At 41.8% G+C, this 20830-nt stretch overlaps 1 protein-coding gene across 8 annotated transcripts in view; it reads left to right on the forward strand.

The window, feature by feature from the left end:
* Positions 1-18895, forward strand: part of ppip5k2 (diphosphoinositol pentakisphosphate kinase 2) — a 40825-nt gene extending 21930 nt beyond the window's left edge. The window contains exons 22-31 of one of the 8 annotated variants that reach the window (XM_061215957.1): positions 311-418; positions 1373-1489; positions 1759-1944; positions 5561-5734; positions 9348-9420; positions 10831-10950; positions 12794-12856; positions 15889-16032; positions 16311-16412; positions 17338-18895. In XM_061215957.1, the coding sequence (XP_061071941.1) occupies positions 311-418; positions 1373-1489; positions 1759-1944; positions 5561-5734; positions 9348-9420; positions 10831-10950; positions 12794-12856; positions 15889-16032; positions 16311-16412; positions 17338-17783 (1533 nt within the window). In that variant the 3' untranslated portion in view covers positions 17784-18895. The remainder of the gene's footprint in view (positions 1-310; positions 419-1372; positions 1490-1758; positions 1945-5560; positions 5735-9347; positions 9421-10830; positions 10951-12793; positions 12857-15888; positions 16033-16310; positions 16413-17337) is intronic. The other 7 variants (XM_061215958.1, XM_061215959.1, XM_061215961.1 and 4 more) reach the window with 7 other exon arrangements.
* Positions 18896-20830: the final 1935 nt, after the last annotated feature.

Consider the following 20830-nt stretch of genomic DNA (forward strand, 5'->3'; position numbering starts at 1 on the left):
CACTTCAGTCTCTCTGTACGTACTCTCTGGCTCTGGAGTCTTGGCTTCTGGTTTCATGACGTCTTATATCCTATGCCTAAGTATCACTGTTTTCAAATGAAATAAGATTACATGCAGATCAGTTGCTTATGGAACACAAATATTGTTGGACTGAAGTGCCTCTTTGTGTACGCTGGCAATGTTATAGTTTTGATAGTGGTGATAGTTGCTGACTCCAAACACATTTCTCGGTATGAAGGAATAACAGTAGCATGATGCAGGATGTTGACTCATGACAGTCACTCCCCCCTCCCCCCCCCCCCCCCACCAGGAGACTAAAGATGACCAGTGGAAGAGGGCGATGGACTATCTCAAGGTCGTCAGCGAGCTGAACTACATGACCCAGATCGTCATAATGCTATACGAGGACCCAAATAAGGTACCGCCTCATTATGTCACCGTAAGGACGTCAAGTCTAAAGTACTGTGACATAATACAGATAACACAGGATGCGTAGAACAATACGCCAAAACACAAAGACCTTATATAGACTCAAAAAACAAGGAAGTAATGCCGTGTTTCAAGCAGAATGTAAAAGTGTCGAGCTCATACAAAGAGCTCAATAAATAAATAGAAACTGGGCAAGACGATTGGAATGCATAATAGCACGATTCTTAGAACACTAGGCCAAAACACAAAGGGCCGTCTATAGACTGGAAAGCCAGGGAGTGAAGCTGGGTTTCTGGCAGGATGTAAGGTGTGGATAGTGCGGGCAAAGCAAGGGTGGAAGGACTCCACTGCAAAGGCACCATCACGCTTAAGGTTTAGCCAAGCCCGTGGAATACACTAATTTAGTCAGTGGATGTAAGAGACCTAGAGGTGCGATATGGGAATAAAGGATATGAGAAATATAAAGAGGTGCCAACCCGTTCAGAGCATTAAAAACAAGCGATAAAAAGGTGCTATAGGTAAGATCTTTGTGTTTAAAACATTAAAGACCATTGTAAATCCCTTCCTACCATTGAAAAAGGCTCACTGACATGTTGACTCATCCTCTGCCTGTGTTTATAGTCCTGAAATTTGGGTTTCAAAATATGCTGTTAACACCCTGGACACTCTGTTCCGTAACATTGTATAACTGTACACTAATTCAAACTCATTGGTTCTAATTGCTACAGCCAATGGCGTTTCAGCGTCAACACATTCACAGAGAAGGGGGAGGGATGAACAGTGTTGTGGTTTGAAGGTGTTTGCTACTGCTATTCCTCTCTTGACCGTTAGAAGTCGGAAATTACCTATTGTACCTTTAAAGATCAGAAGTATAAGGATGTGCCGGCACGTTCGATGCTTTAGACGTGTTTCTGTGTCACTCGCGTCCGGCGTGTTCCTGGAGGACCCCACGTCAGAGGAGCGCTTCCACGTGGAGCTGCATTTCAGCCCCGGGGCCAAGGGCTGCGAGGACGACAAGAACCTGCCCTCCGGGTTCGGCTACAGGCCTGCGTCACGGGAGGTGGGTCCCACCGCCTGTTTCCCCTTACACCCCTCTCTCCTTTCACAGAAATAACAAAGCCACACTAGCCACCTTATTCACATTCTTTGACTTTTCAACGTCTTATTATTGACTAATCAGACTTTAATGAGATCTTTAATCAAATTAAGGAAAGTTAGACCCCAGTTTACGACTGCTGTTCACAAAGCGGCGGCTTCAGCGTTTGGGAACGGCGGTCCGGTGCGCCGTACTCAGGCTCCAGCTGTTTGTACATTCTCGCTCGCACGCAGAACGACGGCTCAAAGAAGAAATCGCAGAACGACAGCGATGAAGAGTCCGGCAGGCGCGATGAAGAGTCCGCTAGGCGGGACGAGCCGGACCGGGCGCTCATGATGTTCCGGCCGCTGGTGTCCGACCCCATCTACATCCACAGGAAGTCTCCCCTGCCACGCTCAAAAAAGATCGGCTCGGTCGAAGTAAGTGCTCCGTCGCAATGGGTAGCTACAAAACGTCCTTATTTTACGAACGTGTCACATTGGAAATTATTTTAATCTTTGTTATTATTACCTTTGTTTATGTTAGTTAAGGGGAAAAATGATTAGGAAACCAAATTGTTAAGGTTTACAGCAAATGCACACTATACATTAAAATGGCACAGCTATTAGAATCGATCAACTTCTTGGCACAAATACATCAAAGCATGTTGTTTTAGTGCCATCTAGTGCAGTGTTCGTGTCCACGAGTTTATCACTCTTGTCTCAATAGTATTCTGTACACTGGGGATACTCAGTGAATTTGTTTTGAGAGTTGAGTTTTACATGCTAGGCGTTTCTGTACAGTAAGTACATTTCACAGTTCATACTGCTGCTAATTTAAACTGAAAAACATCCATTCATTTTTATGTGTGCTTAACTTGAGTCAGAAATCCACTCTTCCTTCTATATGTGCCAAAACTTCACATTTTAGTGTGTAGAATTGTACTTTAATGTAGCCTGTTTTTCCTGAATTATGCAGCAGTGGGACAGGAGGATTTCCAAACGCAATTGGCCAAAACAGCCATTTTCCCTAATTTATTGTTCTTGATATTATTCTGTATTTTTCTCTAAAATGTTAAGTCGCACTGTCTTCATCCTAATGTACAGTATAATGCATGAGTCTATAGCAGAAGATGTATTATGATATTAACTGGTTCCTTTAGGAATTTTCGCTGGCCATTTTGAAGTCAATGTTATATGCCTTGCTCACTTGAATGCATTACTTGAGTCCCTCGTATTCCCACTAGATTCCATTCCATACCACAGTAATACACTAAACGAGCAGTCACATGATCCCTTCCCAGCATGCCTGAGCAGGTTCTGGAGATTTTATCCCCTGAGGTCTAAGAGTAGAGGAGACTGCATGAACCATTGCCAGCTCTAAGGTTATTAAGGATATTATTATAAAGCGAAATAATAATACAGCATCAAATGGTACTTTTTATTATAATGGCAATGCATTTTATTCTGTATTTTTTAAATATTTCAGAAATTAATTTCTTTAATTTCATTTTTTCTTAATTTATTGAATTCTTCATAGAAAGCTACTCAGATTTCTGTCTCCCTGGATGTTTGTCATTTTTGTCTTAACCTTTAGTGAAAGTCTGAAGATAAAAGTACTTTTTAAAGACTGTCTGTACCAGGGTGGTTACCAGCCTAAAATGTAATCATCCTGTAAATAAGGTATGATTTCTAAGGCTGAATTAATTGAAGCCAAGCTCTAAGCCAGCGCTATTATAATGTGCTACAAAAATTTAAAGACAAAACTTTTCAATATCGACTCAAAGTTGCCTCAATTTTCTTAATTGAGATACTAATATGTACTGTATCACACTGCAAATCAGATTGCGGTTGGATCACACCAGCTGTGTGTAAGCTTCTGTACTGTACGGCGTTCCCACATCCTGTTTCAAGCAGCAAATCTGTGCAGGAGACTGGGAATTGTGCAGAGTGACATATCGTTGACTACGTTTCCCAGGGAGAGAGGGTTTCTGTTGGCACGGTAACCCCGGAGTCATCCTTTATTAGCGACTTCCCTGTTTGATTGGCCAGTTATGAGTTGCCTGTGATGTCACAGTACTGCTGTGCTGTACAGTGCGCTGGCTTGGGGTGCGTTCGTGCGCTCTGAAGCTCTGCTCCAGTTTCCGGGGCATAGCACTCTGAATTACTGAGCAGCAATGCTCCGTATGTCTCTGAATGACTCGGAGTAGACTCTGGCTCCCTGAGGGCGCTGATGAACGAACGCACACTCACTATCTCTGCAGCTTTGGCCGGTGGTGTGCGCAGGGAAACGGACCGCCAGCTGCCTCTCAAAGCACATGTGTGCTGTCCCACACGCTGATAGCAGTTTCACAGGCCTGCGGTGGCAGTTACGTGCCTCAAATTGGACACAAAACAGGGGCAAGGAGGGATGGATTTATTCAAATGGCAAACGTTTGTATTTCTCTCACTCTCCTTCCATCTCTTTATTTCATAGTCTCAGTCTGAGCTCCTGTGGGTCTATCTCTATTGCACTTGGTTTTTTCCTTTTTCACTTGGGGAAAGCATTCTTTTCTCCTTCCTCCCTCCCCTTAAAACTGCCAACCCAGATAAACCGTTTGCATAGTTCCCCTGACACATTTCCCTGCTCTCTTCAGCACTGCTAGCCCAGTAGACCTGGGTCAAATATGTAATTCTTTTGGATTCCAATACCTGTCTATGCTTTACTGAGCTCATCTGGTGTACTGGAACCTTTGAAATGCTCTCAGGAAGTGCAAACCTCTTGGTTGGCTCAGTTGCACCAGGCAAGATCAGTTGAGCACAGAACACTTGAATCCAAGACAATTACTTACTTGACCCAGATTGCTAGTCTGGTTTACTGCTAGTGGCATCTACAGACCACTCTTGCTTTTGGTTGGGCATAACATTTTGACTTGGGGACTGAAGGTAGCCAATCAGCAGTCACCAATGTATTTAGTATCATCTTGATTCAAATTCTACTTAAATGTTATCCTATATTTTCTTTTGTATATAATAGTTTGTAGCTAACTAAAGCAGTACAATTTGCTAATTTATGTAGTGGCTACCTTTAGAAGATATTACTTGCAGTGGGGACTTTGAAAGTATACACTTATGGTTCTCTGTTTAGTAATTAAGGATGCTTTCAGGGACAAAAGGTCCTTGTGCTGGATTAGCATGGAACTGTTCATAGAAGGCCCTGTATACACACCGATATGCTGACCTTGGCACTTTAGTGAATTTGGTTTGACAGACTTGGAACATTGCAGTGTTCTGGCTTATGAATTGATATCAATCAAAGTTTGACCTTTTACCTAAGCCATACTTTCAGTGTAATGTGGTGAAACCCTTTAGTAATTTGTAAAGTCAGACTGTGTTATTACTGAAACCTTACATGTAACTTACACATAGCTGGTGTGATTGGCCTCTTGGCTTTACTCTGGACAGCTGAACAGGGATTTATTTAAAAGAGCATGTGATTGCTAAATTTGAGTTATCCTGTGTTGCACGAATGGTGTCGTCAAGTGAGCTCTGTCTACTGAAGGAATCGGAAAACAAATTAGGATGAGCAAATGCAGTGGAGATGAGTTGTGTATAAGTATCAGACCTGGGCCAAATCCTTTATTTACTGTACACGTCTGAATACTTACCTGTAAATAGTTTCAGATCAAATTTTCTTTCTTCCATATGATTAAATGTTTTTGTTAGTAGCAGCCTTCATTCAAAACATATTTAAACATCTGCAGTTGTTTTCATGCAGACTTTCACCGTCATCAAAATAGACCCAGGTGTGATATTTATGTGTTCTTATTTCATGGCAGTAAATGTGTAGTCCATGAACAATAATCGAGTCCATTGGTTCTGCTTTCCCTCTAGTCCCCATTGCAGACAGACTATAGCAAGACCTCATCAGGCAAAGTACGATCACACACTTACACCAAGCAAGGACGTACCTGTGAATGTTGATTGGACACGTAGCTGGACTGTTTTTTTTTTTTTAATGTTGCATGACTGTGCTGTTTTATTTATTTATTTTTTACCCCCCCTCTCTCACCTCCAGGAAGAGAGCCCCCTGAGTGTGTCTAGTCCTGAGTCTATTGGTACCTGGATTCAGTACACCTGTGCTGTTGGTACAGGGCGTCGAAGACGCAGATCAGGGGACCAAATAACTTCCTCCCCCGTCTCCCCCAAATCTCTGGCTTTCACATCCAGTATTTTTGGCTCATGGCAACAGGTTTTTAAAAATTTATTCATTATTCTCGTGAAAAATAATAATTTTTATTTGACTCTTTTTTTTTTTTCGTTCATGCAAACCCAAGCGGTCAACAAGGACACCTAATCGGCAGATCAATATAGAGGCACCGTTTTCAGCCATTTCTTTCCATCCAAAATGGCCAGTATTCTCCCTCCAATAGAAGCACCAGTATGGAAGGATCAGTTGTTTGAAACTGGATGACTGCCTGACAGTTGTTCATTTCTGAAGGTTTCAGATTATGGAGTTGTTTTCATGCACCAGTGGTACGTATTTCCTGTATGCTTTTGTTGTTCTCGATTACTGTTCATAACCTCCATTTTATTATTGTAAGCTAAGCTAGTAATAGTGTAAAATGTCTCATACTAAAACAAGAATTAGAATGGCAGAGAAATATAGATGACCGAAGAATATTGATGAATACGAATTGGTCTTGGGCCAGTTTTCACGTTCCGAAATTTTGTAATAGTTGTAATAGTTAAGGTGATTTGTTGATTTTCAAAGATTTTTTTAAAGGAAAGAGTTCCGGTTCCTTGAAGCTCCGCTTATGTTGGAAGAGTTGTACAGATGCGTCATGGGATGCAGTGAGGGGAACTTAGTTGGCATTACTTGCATAAGCTTGATGAAGTTTCACATTACTTAACTCGTTTGGTTACCAGATGGCTCACCATGTAATATCCCTGTGGTTCTATTGTACTCCTATATAATTGTATATTATCAAATACCGCTGTTGTATGTATCAAACGCGATGTACCTTTAGGCGGAAGTAATTATGAAGACTTTAGTTGTCAAAACACTTGCATCATATGTGCCATGGTTTGCAACATATTTTTGCAGACTGCTTCATGCTTATGTTGCCAGTGTGATTAATTTTTAATAGTGTCATCATCTTTTACAGTAACTGTTCCTTAGAAGTCAATATACATACTTGGTGCTTAAATTAATCGGTGGGATTTGCTTTACCTGTTAAACTAAACTATGCTCATTTTACCTTAGTTGGATATGTTCTTGGTTTTAGAATAAAGAATAAAATGAAGTGGTTTACATAAGAATTATTTACATGTAGAGCAATAACGGAACAACATTAGGATATCACCCCTGTACCGTGTGCCTTATCTGGCATGACTTTTTTTTGCTGGAAATGAAGATGGTTCTTTATATTTATCTGCTGAAGCTCAAAATTAGTTGTCCTTGGCGACTTGCTCAAATTCTTCACAGTGTAACGAGAAGGTTGATATCTTGACTGCAATTGGCACTGCAGAAGTGATTTAGCACTCCCGATTTTGGATTTATGTTTAAGGGTTGGGGGGTGTCTGTTCTTCCGGTTGCCAAGCTTTTGTCTCTCCCAAAACTTGGGTTCATCTCTGGCTTACACTACTACTAAACACTGTTTCTCATGGGTTGGGGATTTTGTCAATTGAAATGCAGGATTTTGCTACAATTGTTTTGCATCAGGTTCTCTTGCGCAACTTGTGGATAAATAGATATATCCATATGAAATAGTCTCTATAGCTGTTTGACTCAAATATTGCATATACCTTTTTGAAAATGGAATTCAAGGTAACTAATGGAATGCAATACAATTTCCATTCTAATAGTGTATTTCACTGCATATGCCCTTACTACATACTAAAGTAAAATAACAGCTGAGGGGAAATCAATAGTAATTTGGGTAGTAAAATGAATTTGCCAGTGTGGTTTTGTAGAGCAGACTGGAGATCATGGTGTCCTAGTGCTGTAAGCTGACAGGAGAATGTATGGAGTCTGCACATCAGACTCGGCAGTAACCACTACACATTCCCTCTAGCAATCGATATATATACAGTATATAATTTTTAAGAATTCTCAAACACAAACACATCTAAAGATATGTACTAACTGGAGTATATTTTGGCATGTTACACGGCTTGGCACTAACCGCATCAAAATTTTAACTGAAACTGCAAGATGGCCACAAACTGCAGCATGCAGCAAATTATTTTATATATCTTATTTTTTTATCCTTTCTCTGCATTTACTATGCAGGGTGAGGGGGGAAACAAACACCTCTTGACAGTAGTCCAGTAGACAGGCAGGGTCCTGTCAGGTGCCCTGCTCCCCTTCCCAAAATATATAAATGAATAAATTGATTCAATCAGACCTGGGTAATCAAATTCGTAATTGGTCTTGGATTCAACTGCTTTTCTATGCTTTACTGAGCTTGTCTGCTGTATCGTAACCTATGAAAACCCTGCCGTCCTCTTGGCTCAATTGCACCAGGCGAGGTCAATCGAGCGCAGGAAGGTTTTTGTATCGGAAACGGTTACGTATTTGACCCAGGTCTGGGCTCAGTTAAACAAAGGAGACGTTGGGCTGGGTGAGACCCAGCTGCCCACAGGCCTGAGGGACTGGAGCTGCCCTCCCCAGAGGAGCAGGTGAGTAGAGTGTAGGTGCGGAGCTGGGGCTGGATCAGGGGTGCACTGCAAGGACCCATCCCTTTCAGGATTTTGTGCCAGCGACTCAATTGTATCTTATCTGACATGTGTACGAGTACTGTGGGCGACCTGTAGCATAGTGGTTAAGGTAAATGACTGAGGCACGCAAGGTTGGTGGTTCTAATCCCGGTGTAGCCACAATAAGATCCGCACAGCCGTTGAGCCCTTGAGCAAGGCCCTTAACCCTGCATTGCTCCAGAGGAGGATTGTCTCCTGCTTAGTCTAATCAACTGTTCGTCGCTCTGGATACGAGCATCTGCCAATACTGTAATACTGGCTACAGCTACAGACTGCAAGTGAATCCTAATGATTTCACTGTGCTCAAGTACAGGCTTGAACCAGGGTCATTTATAGAGTGTCAGGAAATTAAAGAAGGCGATCGGTTAGAACAAAAACCAGTACGCAGACCGGCCCACCAGGACCGGAGTTGTGCACCCCTGGGCGAGATGGTCCTTCCTCCATCACTTACCCAGTAGTTACAAGCTATGAATCACACCTGTACCAAAATCCTGCTGTTAGGAGGGGGGGATAAAAAAAGCAAATAAATAATCAGTGGTATCCATTTGTTCCGTGCACGAAACAGTGATCTTAACCTCTTCAAAATGAAAGTGAAAATAATATACATTTACACACGCACATACTTTCTGTTTTCTCCCTTGTCTTTGAGACGGGTGCAGTGTGCATCTGGTTAAATAGTCCCGCAGACTTGATTGTTAACCTGACTCACATCCGCAAACTGTTGCCATGTCTTTACATTTTCTCCCGCATCCTCGCTCTCTCTCTCTCTCTCTCGTCTGGGTATGCATCCTCTGTAAGTGCAAGGATCTCATGCGTGGAATGAACTGCCTTTTTGGTCACGAGGATGTTGCATGATCTCCCTCCCCCCCCATCGTCTGTGTGATAATTTCTCAGTTCAGTCCGTTTGGTCTCGTCCCTTTTGTTTTTGGTGCCCTCGCGCCCATGTGTTTTCAGTGCTGCTTATTAACATGCGTCTGTCCCGAAAGGCCTCTGTATGAACAGTGTTTGGACACCCCCCCCCTCCCACCCACCTGGAAGTTTGTCCACATGCGTCTTCGTAGTTTCCGCTTTTTTACTGGACTTTTTGGCTTTAATGTTTGCAGGTTCTGTCGGAGAGCAACAGTCATGCTCGAGCCGGGCGACTCCTCTCCGAGCACAAGCTCTCCGCCGGAATCGGTAAGCCTTTACTCTTCAGTGTGGAAGCTCATGAATTCATAATGTGCAGTTCAATTTCTATTATTCTGTGTAATTGTGATAATGGAAAGTCATCGGAAAATCATATATTTCCAGGCCTGTGTTTGCATAGCAGTAGTTAGACCTTGTTATTAACCCAGTAAAATTACATTAATATTATCTTTTGGGTCTAATTTCTCATAATTACAGCCTTCCTTTAGTTCTGCTCTGCCTAACATTAACAGACTTGCAACAGTGAGAGAGGCTGAACACTGCACTATCCCAAAGTCTTCTAGTGCATCATGTTTTTTGCATCGTGTCCTGTACTTCTCCCTGAAATTAAGTCATTTTGTTTTCAGAAATGATATAAGATGGTGAATATGTGATCTCTGACTAATTTCAAAGCTTTGCTCTGTCTGGGTGGGACTTTGCAAATCATCAGTCTTTTAGCAGAGCTTTCTTTCCTGAGGCTGCTGGTCTTTGACTTCTCTTTGTTTGAAACTGAATGATCGGGTACTAAATTTGTGGTTTGAAGCAAGTGTAATGATTTGTGTAATGATTTAATGTAGACAAAGATTTTTGCCACATAACTCAAGAACAATAAGGTGCTGGCTCAAAATCACATACATGCTGGTAATGTCTTTTTTTTCCCCCCAAATACAGTTTGGAATACCGTTTGATTTCTAATGATACAGTTTTGAGTACAGTAAGTGTAATCAAATATCATGTAATCATTCTATTTTTAGCCAGTGTGCTTGAATAATTAGTCATTATTGTTTGTATTTTTTAGATTCCACATTTTTTGCTTTTTTTCTTGCCCCTGCCAGACAGGGGGCAAAAATGGTGGCTATTTACATGATACCAAGAATTATAATTTAAAGAAATGGATCAGATCCTTTAGTTTTTGTATGAGGGGGTATATATATTTCCACATACAAAGGCCTATGTGTACAGAACCCTATCCTGCAGCCTTCAGGTTTGGTAAAACATTCAGACCCTGAAATCGCAATTTATTGCATCTAAATACTCAAATTTGAAATTTATTTCATTTACATGTATTAAATGTAAATGTATCACTCACCTGTTAAATGTATTGGCATCTATCGATAATCTCAAATAATCATAGACCATAATCTACACCAAAAATATAAAATGGGTGCGGGGATGTTGTAACATTTAAAACACAAAAGGGCGTAAAAGAACCATCTATAAACCTTACTTCCGGGTTTTGCGATGCCCGTAAAAGCAGCCATTTTGTTGCCTTGTAGCGGAACGACATTACCGCTATTATGCGAACGCAGTTGACTGAGGCGGCACTGCAGTCTTTGTGGCAGGAATCTGGTGTGAAAACGCATGCTGCATGCACTCCTGGAACTCCTGGTTGCTGTGTGTATCTTCTCTAACTCTCATCAGGGTCTCATTGCGCTGGGCTGTTCAGCACCATGGTGCTCGGGGCCTCCTCCAGTGCACCTAACCTCCAAGATTACGCTCGCGCTCACCGTAAAAAGCTGGCCTCCTCTGCCTTCTTAGATGGTATGTGCAGACACGCACACACATCTTTTAAGAGATGATCGATCCTCAACCCATTTTTTTTGTTGTTTTTTTTGTCTTTTTATCCCCCCCCCCCCCCCTCCCCCATGAAGGAATCCTGGAATATTCACAAGTATTTTTTCCGTCTGTATTCCCAGTGGGTTTGGAATCCGTGAGCATAAGTGTGCGTTTGTGCGTTTGTGCGTTTGTGCGTTTGTGCGTTTGTGCGTTTGTGCGTTTGTGCGTTTGTGCGTCTGTGCGTTTGTGCGTCTGTTCCTTGTGTGCATCATGTTAATGATCCTGGCCCCTCCGTCCCCGTGTGTTGTTCAATCAGCTGCCTTTTGGGCTTGGATGCATTGTGGTCTTTTGGTTTATTTTTGTAGAAGACGATTGTGCTTATTGTTGCCCAATTTTCGTTGTGTTGAGAATTAAGTTAATTCCTTAGATTATTTGTCCCTACCATATTCACATTGCTGGAATGCTGTCATAAAACCGACAGTAAGTTGGTCAGTTACAGGTCATCGTTGCCATTTACATTATTAGCTTTGATAAAATCGAGAAATGTTGATACTCCTATTGGACGTACTGGTTGGATTGTCGCGTTTTGGAGACTCAAAAGCTGTTTTTTTGGGGGGGTTTTTTCTTCTCAAAAGCTTATGAATACATTTAAGTGTTATTCAAGTTATCATTTTTAATGAAAAGAATATGAAAAGTCAGGTTGTACATTTTGCCTTTTGGTGTATCATAGCAACCCTGCAACCCTAAATCTCTACCGATTTATGTACATTTTGACCCATTTCAACATAAGCCCTTCTGTTGTTCCTCAAGATTGCGGTTGTGTTTGTGTATTTTTTTAAAAATGGAAGCTGATAGAAATTCTGTCCCTGAAAAGTTTCTTGACAGAGTATTTTGTTCAGAGCCATAAGGGGGGTGAGTGATGTGTTTTGACTGATTGTCCATGAGGTGAGCAGCAGCGTTCTGAATGAGCCGGATGGGTCTGATGGTACCTGTTCGGAGAATAGAGGAGATAGAGCTACGGTCATCCAATCAGGACCGCTCGAGAGATTGAATAAGTCACCGATTGGCTAAAGTCTGCAAATGCTGTTTCCAAGCTGTTAATTGAAGGGAATCTACAAAAACCTGCAGACACTTGTGGCTGTACAGGACTGAAGTTTGACTCCCCTGACCTAAAGGTCACCGGTCATAGGGCCACAATGCACTTCTTTGCTGATCCCTTATTCATTCTGTGCATTGGCAATGAACCCCCAAAAAGTATGAACACAATAGGCATTTTCCCCAAATGTCCCTCTGCAAAATCCAGGATTCCTTGAACACCCAATGCTCTGGCATTATCTTGATTTTTCTCCATGAAAAATTGCACACCATATTACCTTTTTATTGAATATTGTTTTTATATGGAGAAATCTCATCCATTGATTTTTCCATCAAAATACTTGATGTTAGGGTGTGTCTGCATCAGAATGCGTGTGGTTTTTACATGGAAATCTCACGTTGCAAAGCCTGTGTTGTGCTGTGCATTTCACATGCAGCCTTCTTCCCACGTGTAGCTTGACTCATCACCGTACCATTTCACCTGAGCGAGCGTTAACTTACGGTTTATGATCTCCACACCGTGCACTGGGCCAAGTGCAGAATCCTAACACTGTTACCCACTAAAAAGAAAAAAACAAAAAAGGAGGCTCCTGCCTTTACCTTCTTTTTTGCATGCCATCTAATACCTGGCTTTCTTTTGCCTTCTGTGATCGCTTTCTTTCTGTTAGCTGTTTCTGTTAGCCGTTTCTGTTAGCTGTTGTACATTTCAGGTACCTGTTTTTCTCTTTCTCAGAGACCACGCGTGGTTCTGCTGTAAAAAGATTTTCTATCTCATTTGCTCGACACCCAACCAATGGTATGTTTGCTTTTGTTGTTTTTTAAAGATGCTCTCTTGCCTCATCTCCTATTTTTTTATTTTGTGGATAGAGGCCCTCCATCAGCCCCCCTCTCCCTCCTGAATTCAGTGAAATGCACATGGAATGTAACCATGAACTTTGGGACCTTTGATATGCGCATGTGTCCTGCAAGTTCCATCTGCAAGCACGTATTCAGAAAAAGAAAGCCCTTCCCAATTACTCTGTAGCTTATCAGTACGTGTTTTGATAGGGAACTTAGTTTGTAGAACCAACCCACCCCCTTTTCCTCCAGAACTGTAGATTGGTAAGTTCTTGGAATATAAATACCGGCAGTTGTATTTGAACTACTGTTTCTCTTCTTTATTTTTTTGTTATTTTAAATTCTAGAAATGTTAATTTTGTCAATGAGAACTGTGATAAAGGTATGACAGAATTCAGTGTCACCATGTTTACACCATGTTCAGGCAGTGGATGGATCCACATATCTGGGTAGGCCAGCAAATTTTAATGTTAGCCTAATGTAATTTTGACAAGATTTTAACATAAATGTCTTCAACTATTTTTAAATTGTTCTTCCCAATTACAATACCCAATCATGCTCACATTGTAACATTCGACACAGCCTCCATTGTCGATGCGCGAGGGCACAGGCAAGCATGCACTGTCCTCCAAAGCATGTGATGTCAGCCACCGCTTCTCATCACAATGCAGTTTGTACATACAGGCATGAGGCAGAGGAGGACTCTTCACGGATGTGAAATCAGACTGTGGAGTCTGCCCATGTGCTAGAACAGTCTTAACAGATTTGACAAGATATTCAACCAGGCATTTTATTTCTTACGTAAGGGGTAGATACAGACTGTCTCCATTTGTTGAATAGTAATTATTTGGCTGAAAAGCAAGTTTGTTTTGAGTGTTTTATTTATGTGTATTAATCCTGTTCATATAAATGGTTTCAGGTCAAATTCTGAATTGTAATTTTCTTGTTTTAGCCTAGGCCATTGGTCTGTTAAAAAACATTTGACACAAAGAATTAGCATACTTTTCCAAAGTGTTTCAATAACTGTCTTATTCTTCATTCAAATCTGGTTTCTAGCTAAACATTCCTTAATTTAAAAAAAGGACATTTTTGTGGACTTTCAATTCTTTGGATATCATAATTTCATGTTTGTTTTTTGTTTTTTTGTTTGTTTTTAATCTGCTTTTCTAAATGGGTCAGTGTTTTCCAGTTTGTTCTGTGGTAAGTGTTGATCGTTTCATTAACCCGTTTATAGTCCTGGATGTTGTTTTGTGTTTTTGTTTGTACCCGTTTCCTGATTTCCATTCCCTAGAAGTGCCCAGCTTCCTCTGTCTCTCAGCGTCTCTGACCCTTCTACACGTCTGACCTCCTGACCCCTTTGTTGCACTACTTCAGCCGTTAGCCCTTAAGCCAGGAAAGCTAGAGAAGTGTTGCTTCCCCCTAGAATGTCGTGCCCAAAAACCCTCTTGACTGAAGTAAAGTTTGAGTTTCTTCACCTGTGATATATTTTCTATATCATTACGTTGTCCTAGCTTTTGTTTTCAGTCCCGGCAGTTAATTTAAGTGTTGTTACCTCAAATGTTCCCTGGTCTATTTTTAACATTAAATATCAAGATGGAAATATTTCTTAAAATGGAGGGGAAAACAGTGTGAATGTGGATATATTTTGCTTATCTGTACTTTTCCATTTTAATGGCGCCAAGTTACTTGAAGGCCAAATGGCCATGTCTGTAGTACTCTCCACAAGATTTAAAAACAGGAAGCTACGTCATGGAATTTTTTTAATTGTTAATGGTCGATAATATTTTTGTATGTTTTACTGCATTGTTTTTTCTCGTCCTTTTTTTGACATTTTAAATTTTTTACACGCTTGATGTCAGAGATTGCATAGTATGCCTTGAAAGTAATATGCTTCCATTGTCATTTACCCCTTTACTTGCGGTAAAGGAATACGTCCAATTGAAATGTTAATTATTCTGTTAATGCTGCTTTCAAATATGATTCAAGGCTCTTGTATTCCATAAATATCAAATATTTTCTTCATCACAAATACAAATTGTATAGGCCAATCAAAACATGCATGAAAAGTGATGTAATACCAAAAGACCCCAGAAAGTGAACTACCACTTTAAACTTCATAATTATTGACTTAACAGTGGAACATGGTATTTTTATTTTTGTTTGTAGCCATGTCTTGTGATGGTCAACAGCCCTTTGTCTTGTTTCTTTGGCTGTTTTTTGCATTACCTCATTTTTATTCCCCAGTGAAACGGGAAACCGTGGGGTGCCAGAAGTAGCATGTTAATGCATATTTATTTTAGTTGAATTTCTTGAATTATTAGAAGTTTGACGTATCATTTTATGGATTGTTATGCTTTCAACAAAATCTTTGAGCTATTGTATCGGTACAAATAATCTAAATTTTGAGCAGACAATATATCTCATTACCTGTATTTATTTTATGGCATTCTTTGTTAATTTAAGGATGTGAATAATTTCAGGGCACTGTGACTTTTTTTTTTTTTTTTTTTTTTTTTTTTTTTTTCTCTTCACCCCAGATTTCATACGTTGTTTGTTCTGATTTGAATATTGGGAAATCATTTATTTAGTACAGCTTATTTGAAAGATTTTTCTTTGTAATTTCACAAAATATGATTGTGTCCTGTTTTCGGGGATCAGGCCATCTAATAGAGAAATTAGCATTGAACACAGCTAAGGTAAGTGCACTGCTCATTTATATTTCAGTGTCATCCTGGCTTAGAGAGGGTCTGGGTAGATAGAGCCCTTCTGTAGTTCATTTGACCCCATTCGCCTCCATTCACGGGATGTTCGGTACTATTCTACAGACGGTCTTTTTATTTTTAATCTTCTCCCTTAATCTGTCTCTTCCATTGCCGGCTTCATCATTCATTACATGAATGTGAGCTTTCACTGCAACTGACGCAGTCTGCAGTCTTCGGCATTCCAAAGGTCAAAGTTCAGTGCTGATTCCCGTTGGCTTGTTCCCCCCAGGTTTTGAGTTGTACTCCATGGTTCCCTCCATTTGCCCCCTGGAGACCCTGCACAACTCGCTCTCTCTGAAGCAGGTGGATGACTTCCTGGCTTCTGCAGCCATGTCTCACGAGCCCCTCTTCGACACGCCGTCGTCCTCCCCAGGTGTGTGTCCCGGACTCCGGTACTGAGAGCCTTCCCTCTGCTGTACTATCATGGTAGCAGTCCGCTGCACCTTTCCTACAGTGAGAACCTGCAGTGCTTTTCCTTCTAAACTTTAGTTGCTTTATAAGAGTTTTAAACTCCTTTATTGTTTGTCTGTCTCTGTGTGTGTGTGTGTGTGTGTGTGTGTGTGTGTGTGTGTGTGTGTGTGTGTGTGTGTGTGTGTGTGTGTGTGTGTGTGTGTGTGTGTGTGTGTGTGTGTGTGTGTGTGTGTGTTCCAGCTTCCAACTTGAAGAAGGCCCCTTTGAACACATATACTCCAGCAAAGGTGCTGCCTTGCCCGTTCACCTCTGGCAAGAAAACGCTAGAAAGAGCTGTGACCGGTGAGTGAACATTCATTAATTCAATCATCCCCTCATTCATTCATTCATTCATTCATTCATTCAATCATCCCCTCATTCATTCATTCATTCATCTCCTCATTCGTTCATTCAATCATCCCCTCATTCATTCATTCAATCATCCCCTCATTCATTCATTCAATCATCCATCCATCCCCTCACTCAATCATCCATCCATCCATCCATCCATCCATTCACTCAATAATCCATCCATCCATTTGTTCATTCATTCATTCATTCATCCATCCATCATATGGAGCTTGCTTCCTCAAAAGTTAAACTGGGTACAGTTAATGTAATAATTGCAGCCGATTGCATTTCATTCAGAGCAACTTTGACAGCTTACATTTTAAAGCACCTTGGTCCAAGGCATAACTGCAACTCTCCATCCAGGAATCAAATCTGCATTTCAGTCTCACTGATCTCACTGCATCTCACTGCATCTCACTGCATCTCAGCCTCTCAGTCTCAGTCTCTCTACCTCTCTGCCTCTCTGCCTCTCTGCCTCTCTGCCTCTCTGCCTCTCTGCCTCTCAGTCTCTCTGCCTCTCAGTCTCTCTGCCTCTCAGTCTCTCTGCCTCAGTCTCTCTGCCTCTCAGTCTCTCTGCCTCTCAGTCTCTCTGCCTCTCAGTCTCTCTGCCTCTCAGTCTCTCTGCCTCTCTGCCTCTCTGCCTCTCTGCCTCTCTGCCTCTCAGTCTCTCTGCCTCTCTGCCTCTCTGCCTCTCTGCCTCTCTGCCTCTCTGCCTCTCTGCCTCTCAGTCGCACTGCCTCTCAGTCTCTCAGTCGCACTGCCTCTCTGCCTCTCAGTCTCTCTGCCTCTCAGTCTCCCTGCACTGAGTCACAGCCCCAGCTCCCTTCACGCTGTTCTGCTGTTGCCAGTGACGTTGGCGTTGGGTTCTCTCCCGTAGTGTGCGGCGGGTCTCCCAGCAGAACGCCGAGGGGGGGTCTGACCACCCCCCTCGGAGCGTGCGAGCCCAAGCGGCTGCCGTCCCCTAAACGCGGCCTGGCGGAGAAGCCTATCCTGGAGCCCACCAAGGAGGAGACTGAACCCCCAGCCGTGCCTTCCGCCCCCACCCTACCCCCTCTATCCCATGATGCCCCTAACCCACCCCTGTGTGATGATACCCCGAGTGACAAAGCACCCCCACAACACCCCCCCTGTGACACCCCGGTTCATAAAGCCCCCCAGCAATGCCTCCCTCCTGACCCCCCCGGTGAGCACTCGCCCCCTCCAGGCCTGTCCCATGGTTCCCCTGAAAAGGCGCCGTCTCTCGAGACCCCAGGAGAGGAAGGGTCCAAGCTGGCCACCCCCCACGACATGGCTGCTGGCTCCCCCAAAACCTGCTCTCTTTGATCCCCATGGAGACAGAACCCTGCCATAAGCCCTCCAGCCAAGGGTAGGACACCTACCAGACCCAGAGTCAATCCAGCATAGAGCAAGGCTTGCGGCTGCGTGAAAACCAATTCAATTAAACTTCTCTCCTTACCTGACATTTGTTTCGTGAAAATAAGTCCTATTTAATCTTTCGTCTGGCCGTGTTCACAGAGAATGAAAAGCGTTCATGTGGCTGAATTCTCAGGACTTGACGCTGATGATGTGTTACATGGTTTAAAAATAAAAAAATAAATAAGAAGGAAAAAAAAAAGTTGAGGCCAAAGCCTCCAACCAACGTTGTGACGAAATGCGTTTACAGTATCTGAACTGCTACTGATTGGTTTACCGTTTTCACTCACATTACTTATTCATAGGCTTTCACAATTATATTTGAACTTTGTATATTTTGTTTCATGACATTAGTGTTTTGCACATCGGAATTTTGTTACTTTTAAGTGTATAAAATATATATGGGACTTAATGGTACCTGAAGTATTTTATTATACAAAGAGGTGTACAGTAGTTCTGTAAGCATAACGATTTCGAAGTACTATTTCTGTTATTATAAACAACCAACCATAAATCACCAAAGATGTTGCTTGAAAGCTACCAGCGTCCGTATTTTGTTGATTGTCTTGCGTCTGAATTGTTTGTCTTAGGAAGTGTTGAACAGTTGTAAGATATGGGTCCTTAAATAGCCAAACTAAAGGTCAGAAAACCAGTTTTGAAAGTCTTGATGGTTGGCCAGTGTTCTCTGACCATTTGACATGTCACTTTTGGCGTCAAGATTTTGAATGGTCTTTGATTTGCCTTACAAGCGCATCACTGATCTAATTTCCTTTGTATTTTTCCATTGTGATTGAAATGATTGTTGTACATATTCCATATTGCCTATACTGGACATCCTGACCTGTAAATATTTTAAACTCATGCATCTCATTGTAATAATATTAAATATTAAATCCAATCTGCAAATGGTTTTCGATGGTATGTTTCGCAGTTGTACATTGCTCATGTAAACCAGCGCGCCCTTGGAATTTTTATGGAATGTAATATTAGTTTTCAGAATTAAAATAAAACATGAAAAGTCATTTGTATCGGAGATGTTTTACTTTTTTACTTTGAATGGAAAACTAAATGTGTATGACGCCTGGCTTCAAGTTCTAGTGCTGAACTTGTTACTGAGTGCTGTGGTCAGATGAGGCTGAAATTGAGGTTTTTTTTACCAGGTACACCACTGGTGGATTTTGCCTCTGAAGAAAGTTGCTTGTGTTGAAAATGAATCTGTGAAATGTGGAGATGGATCTTTGATGTTATGGGGTTTTTTTTCTTCTTCTGTGGTTCCTGGTGCTCTGTTAAGGTAATTGAAATCACAAACTCAGTAAAATACTGCTCCTGGAGTGGAAGTAAAATGGTAAATGGTTGGCATTTATGTAGTGCCTTTATCCAAAGCGCTGTAAAATTGATGCTTCTCATTCACCCATTCATATGCACACACACACACCAACGGTGATTAGCTGCTATGCAAGGCACCAATCTGCTCGTTAGGAGGATTTGGGCGATCGAACTGGCTACCCTCCGACTGCCAGACAACTGCTCTTACCGCCTGAGCCAATGTCGCCCCGTTGGCTTGTCGCCCCACTTGACTGGCTTTTCAAAGCAGATCAATATTATTGAAATTGAGCCAGACTAGGTTTTCACAGATCATTAAAATGGTCTTCTCTGAAAATTGTCTGCATTTTTTTTTTTTTTTTTACATTATACTCAGTTTGACATGGTATATTGCACAGCTTCCACAAATCATATATGTGATTAAGGTTAATACTGTCCTTTTTTGGAAATATTCGCGAACGTAAAAAGTGTCATTGAATATATTTTGGATATCAATTAAATAAATCTGTAATGATGAAACCTATTTCTATTTCAGTCAGAGGTGACGTTGCACATTCCCCCAAACCATCAAGTCTACATGTGTGATTCCTCTTCTGCCAGGGACATTCAAATCTGGCCCACTGCATCTGCTGTAGCATACTGCTCGTTTTCAATCCTCCCCCAACTGATTCAACCCAATGCAGCGAGTGTAGCTCTCTGGCCAGTCAGAGGCCACCTGGGCTATCAGGCAGAAGAGGCAGAACAGAAAACCACTCCAGTAGTAGCCTACTACTGGCCTTGAGGGCCAGAATTTGAGTGTTGAATTTCCCTGGCCTGTGCCAATTGTTTAGCTTGATGGTAGGCAACCAAACATCCAGCAGTTATGTCTCTGGCAGAGTTCATCATAAGCCAATTTTGTTTATTTTGGTCTGCCCAGCTGAGAAAAAAAAAGAAGCTGCTCAAGCTGGGTTTTTGAACAGCTGGTTGACCATGATTTGACCAGCTCAAACTGGTCATAGCTGGATTTTACACCAGGGTGCTCTTTCAAGCTATTTATGTTTCACCTGCCTGGAGCACCTTTGTGTGTAGGCTACTGCTCCAGTGGTCAGATGATTTACTAAGGGTGACAACTGCCAATGTGTTTTTGAAACTACTGCGTTACATCGATTTAATTCTGAAATATTCTCAACCTTGCGGGATTTAAAGATTAAATCCATATAGTAACTCTATATATAGCGTATATAATTACACATACAAATAGGCTTACTGTATGCGCTGTATGCTGTAAACATCCGTAGCCTACACCCGAATACCAAAGTGTGTGGGTTCGTGAAAATATGAAAACAAAGAAAGTTATGCGTTTTCATTCCTGCAATTCCCCTTTGCATGACCGGTTTCAACCAACGATGGGGACAAATACGGATTACCTCACTGTGTCACGTGGTACTTATCGGAAGCACTTTCTAGTAGTATCGACACGGTCCATTTTGGTCCAGATACAAGAGAGGAAAGTGTGGTGCAGCCTCGACTTAGAAACAGGTACGGTTTTGTTTTTTATTTGAAACGTTCAACTATTGTGCTTGGGTAGAGCACGTATGAGCTAATGAGTGACGGATTGCGCATTAAACCCACCGACATCTGTAAAATGTGGTTTT

This window comes from Conger conger, chromosome 12, assembly GCF_963514075.1.
Source record: "Conger conger chromosome 12, fConCon1.1, whole genome shotgun sequence".
NCBI lineage: Eukaryota > Metazoa > Chordata > Actinopteri > Anguilliformes > Congridae > Conger > Conger conger.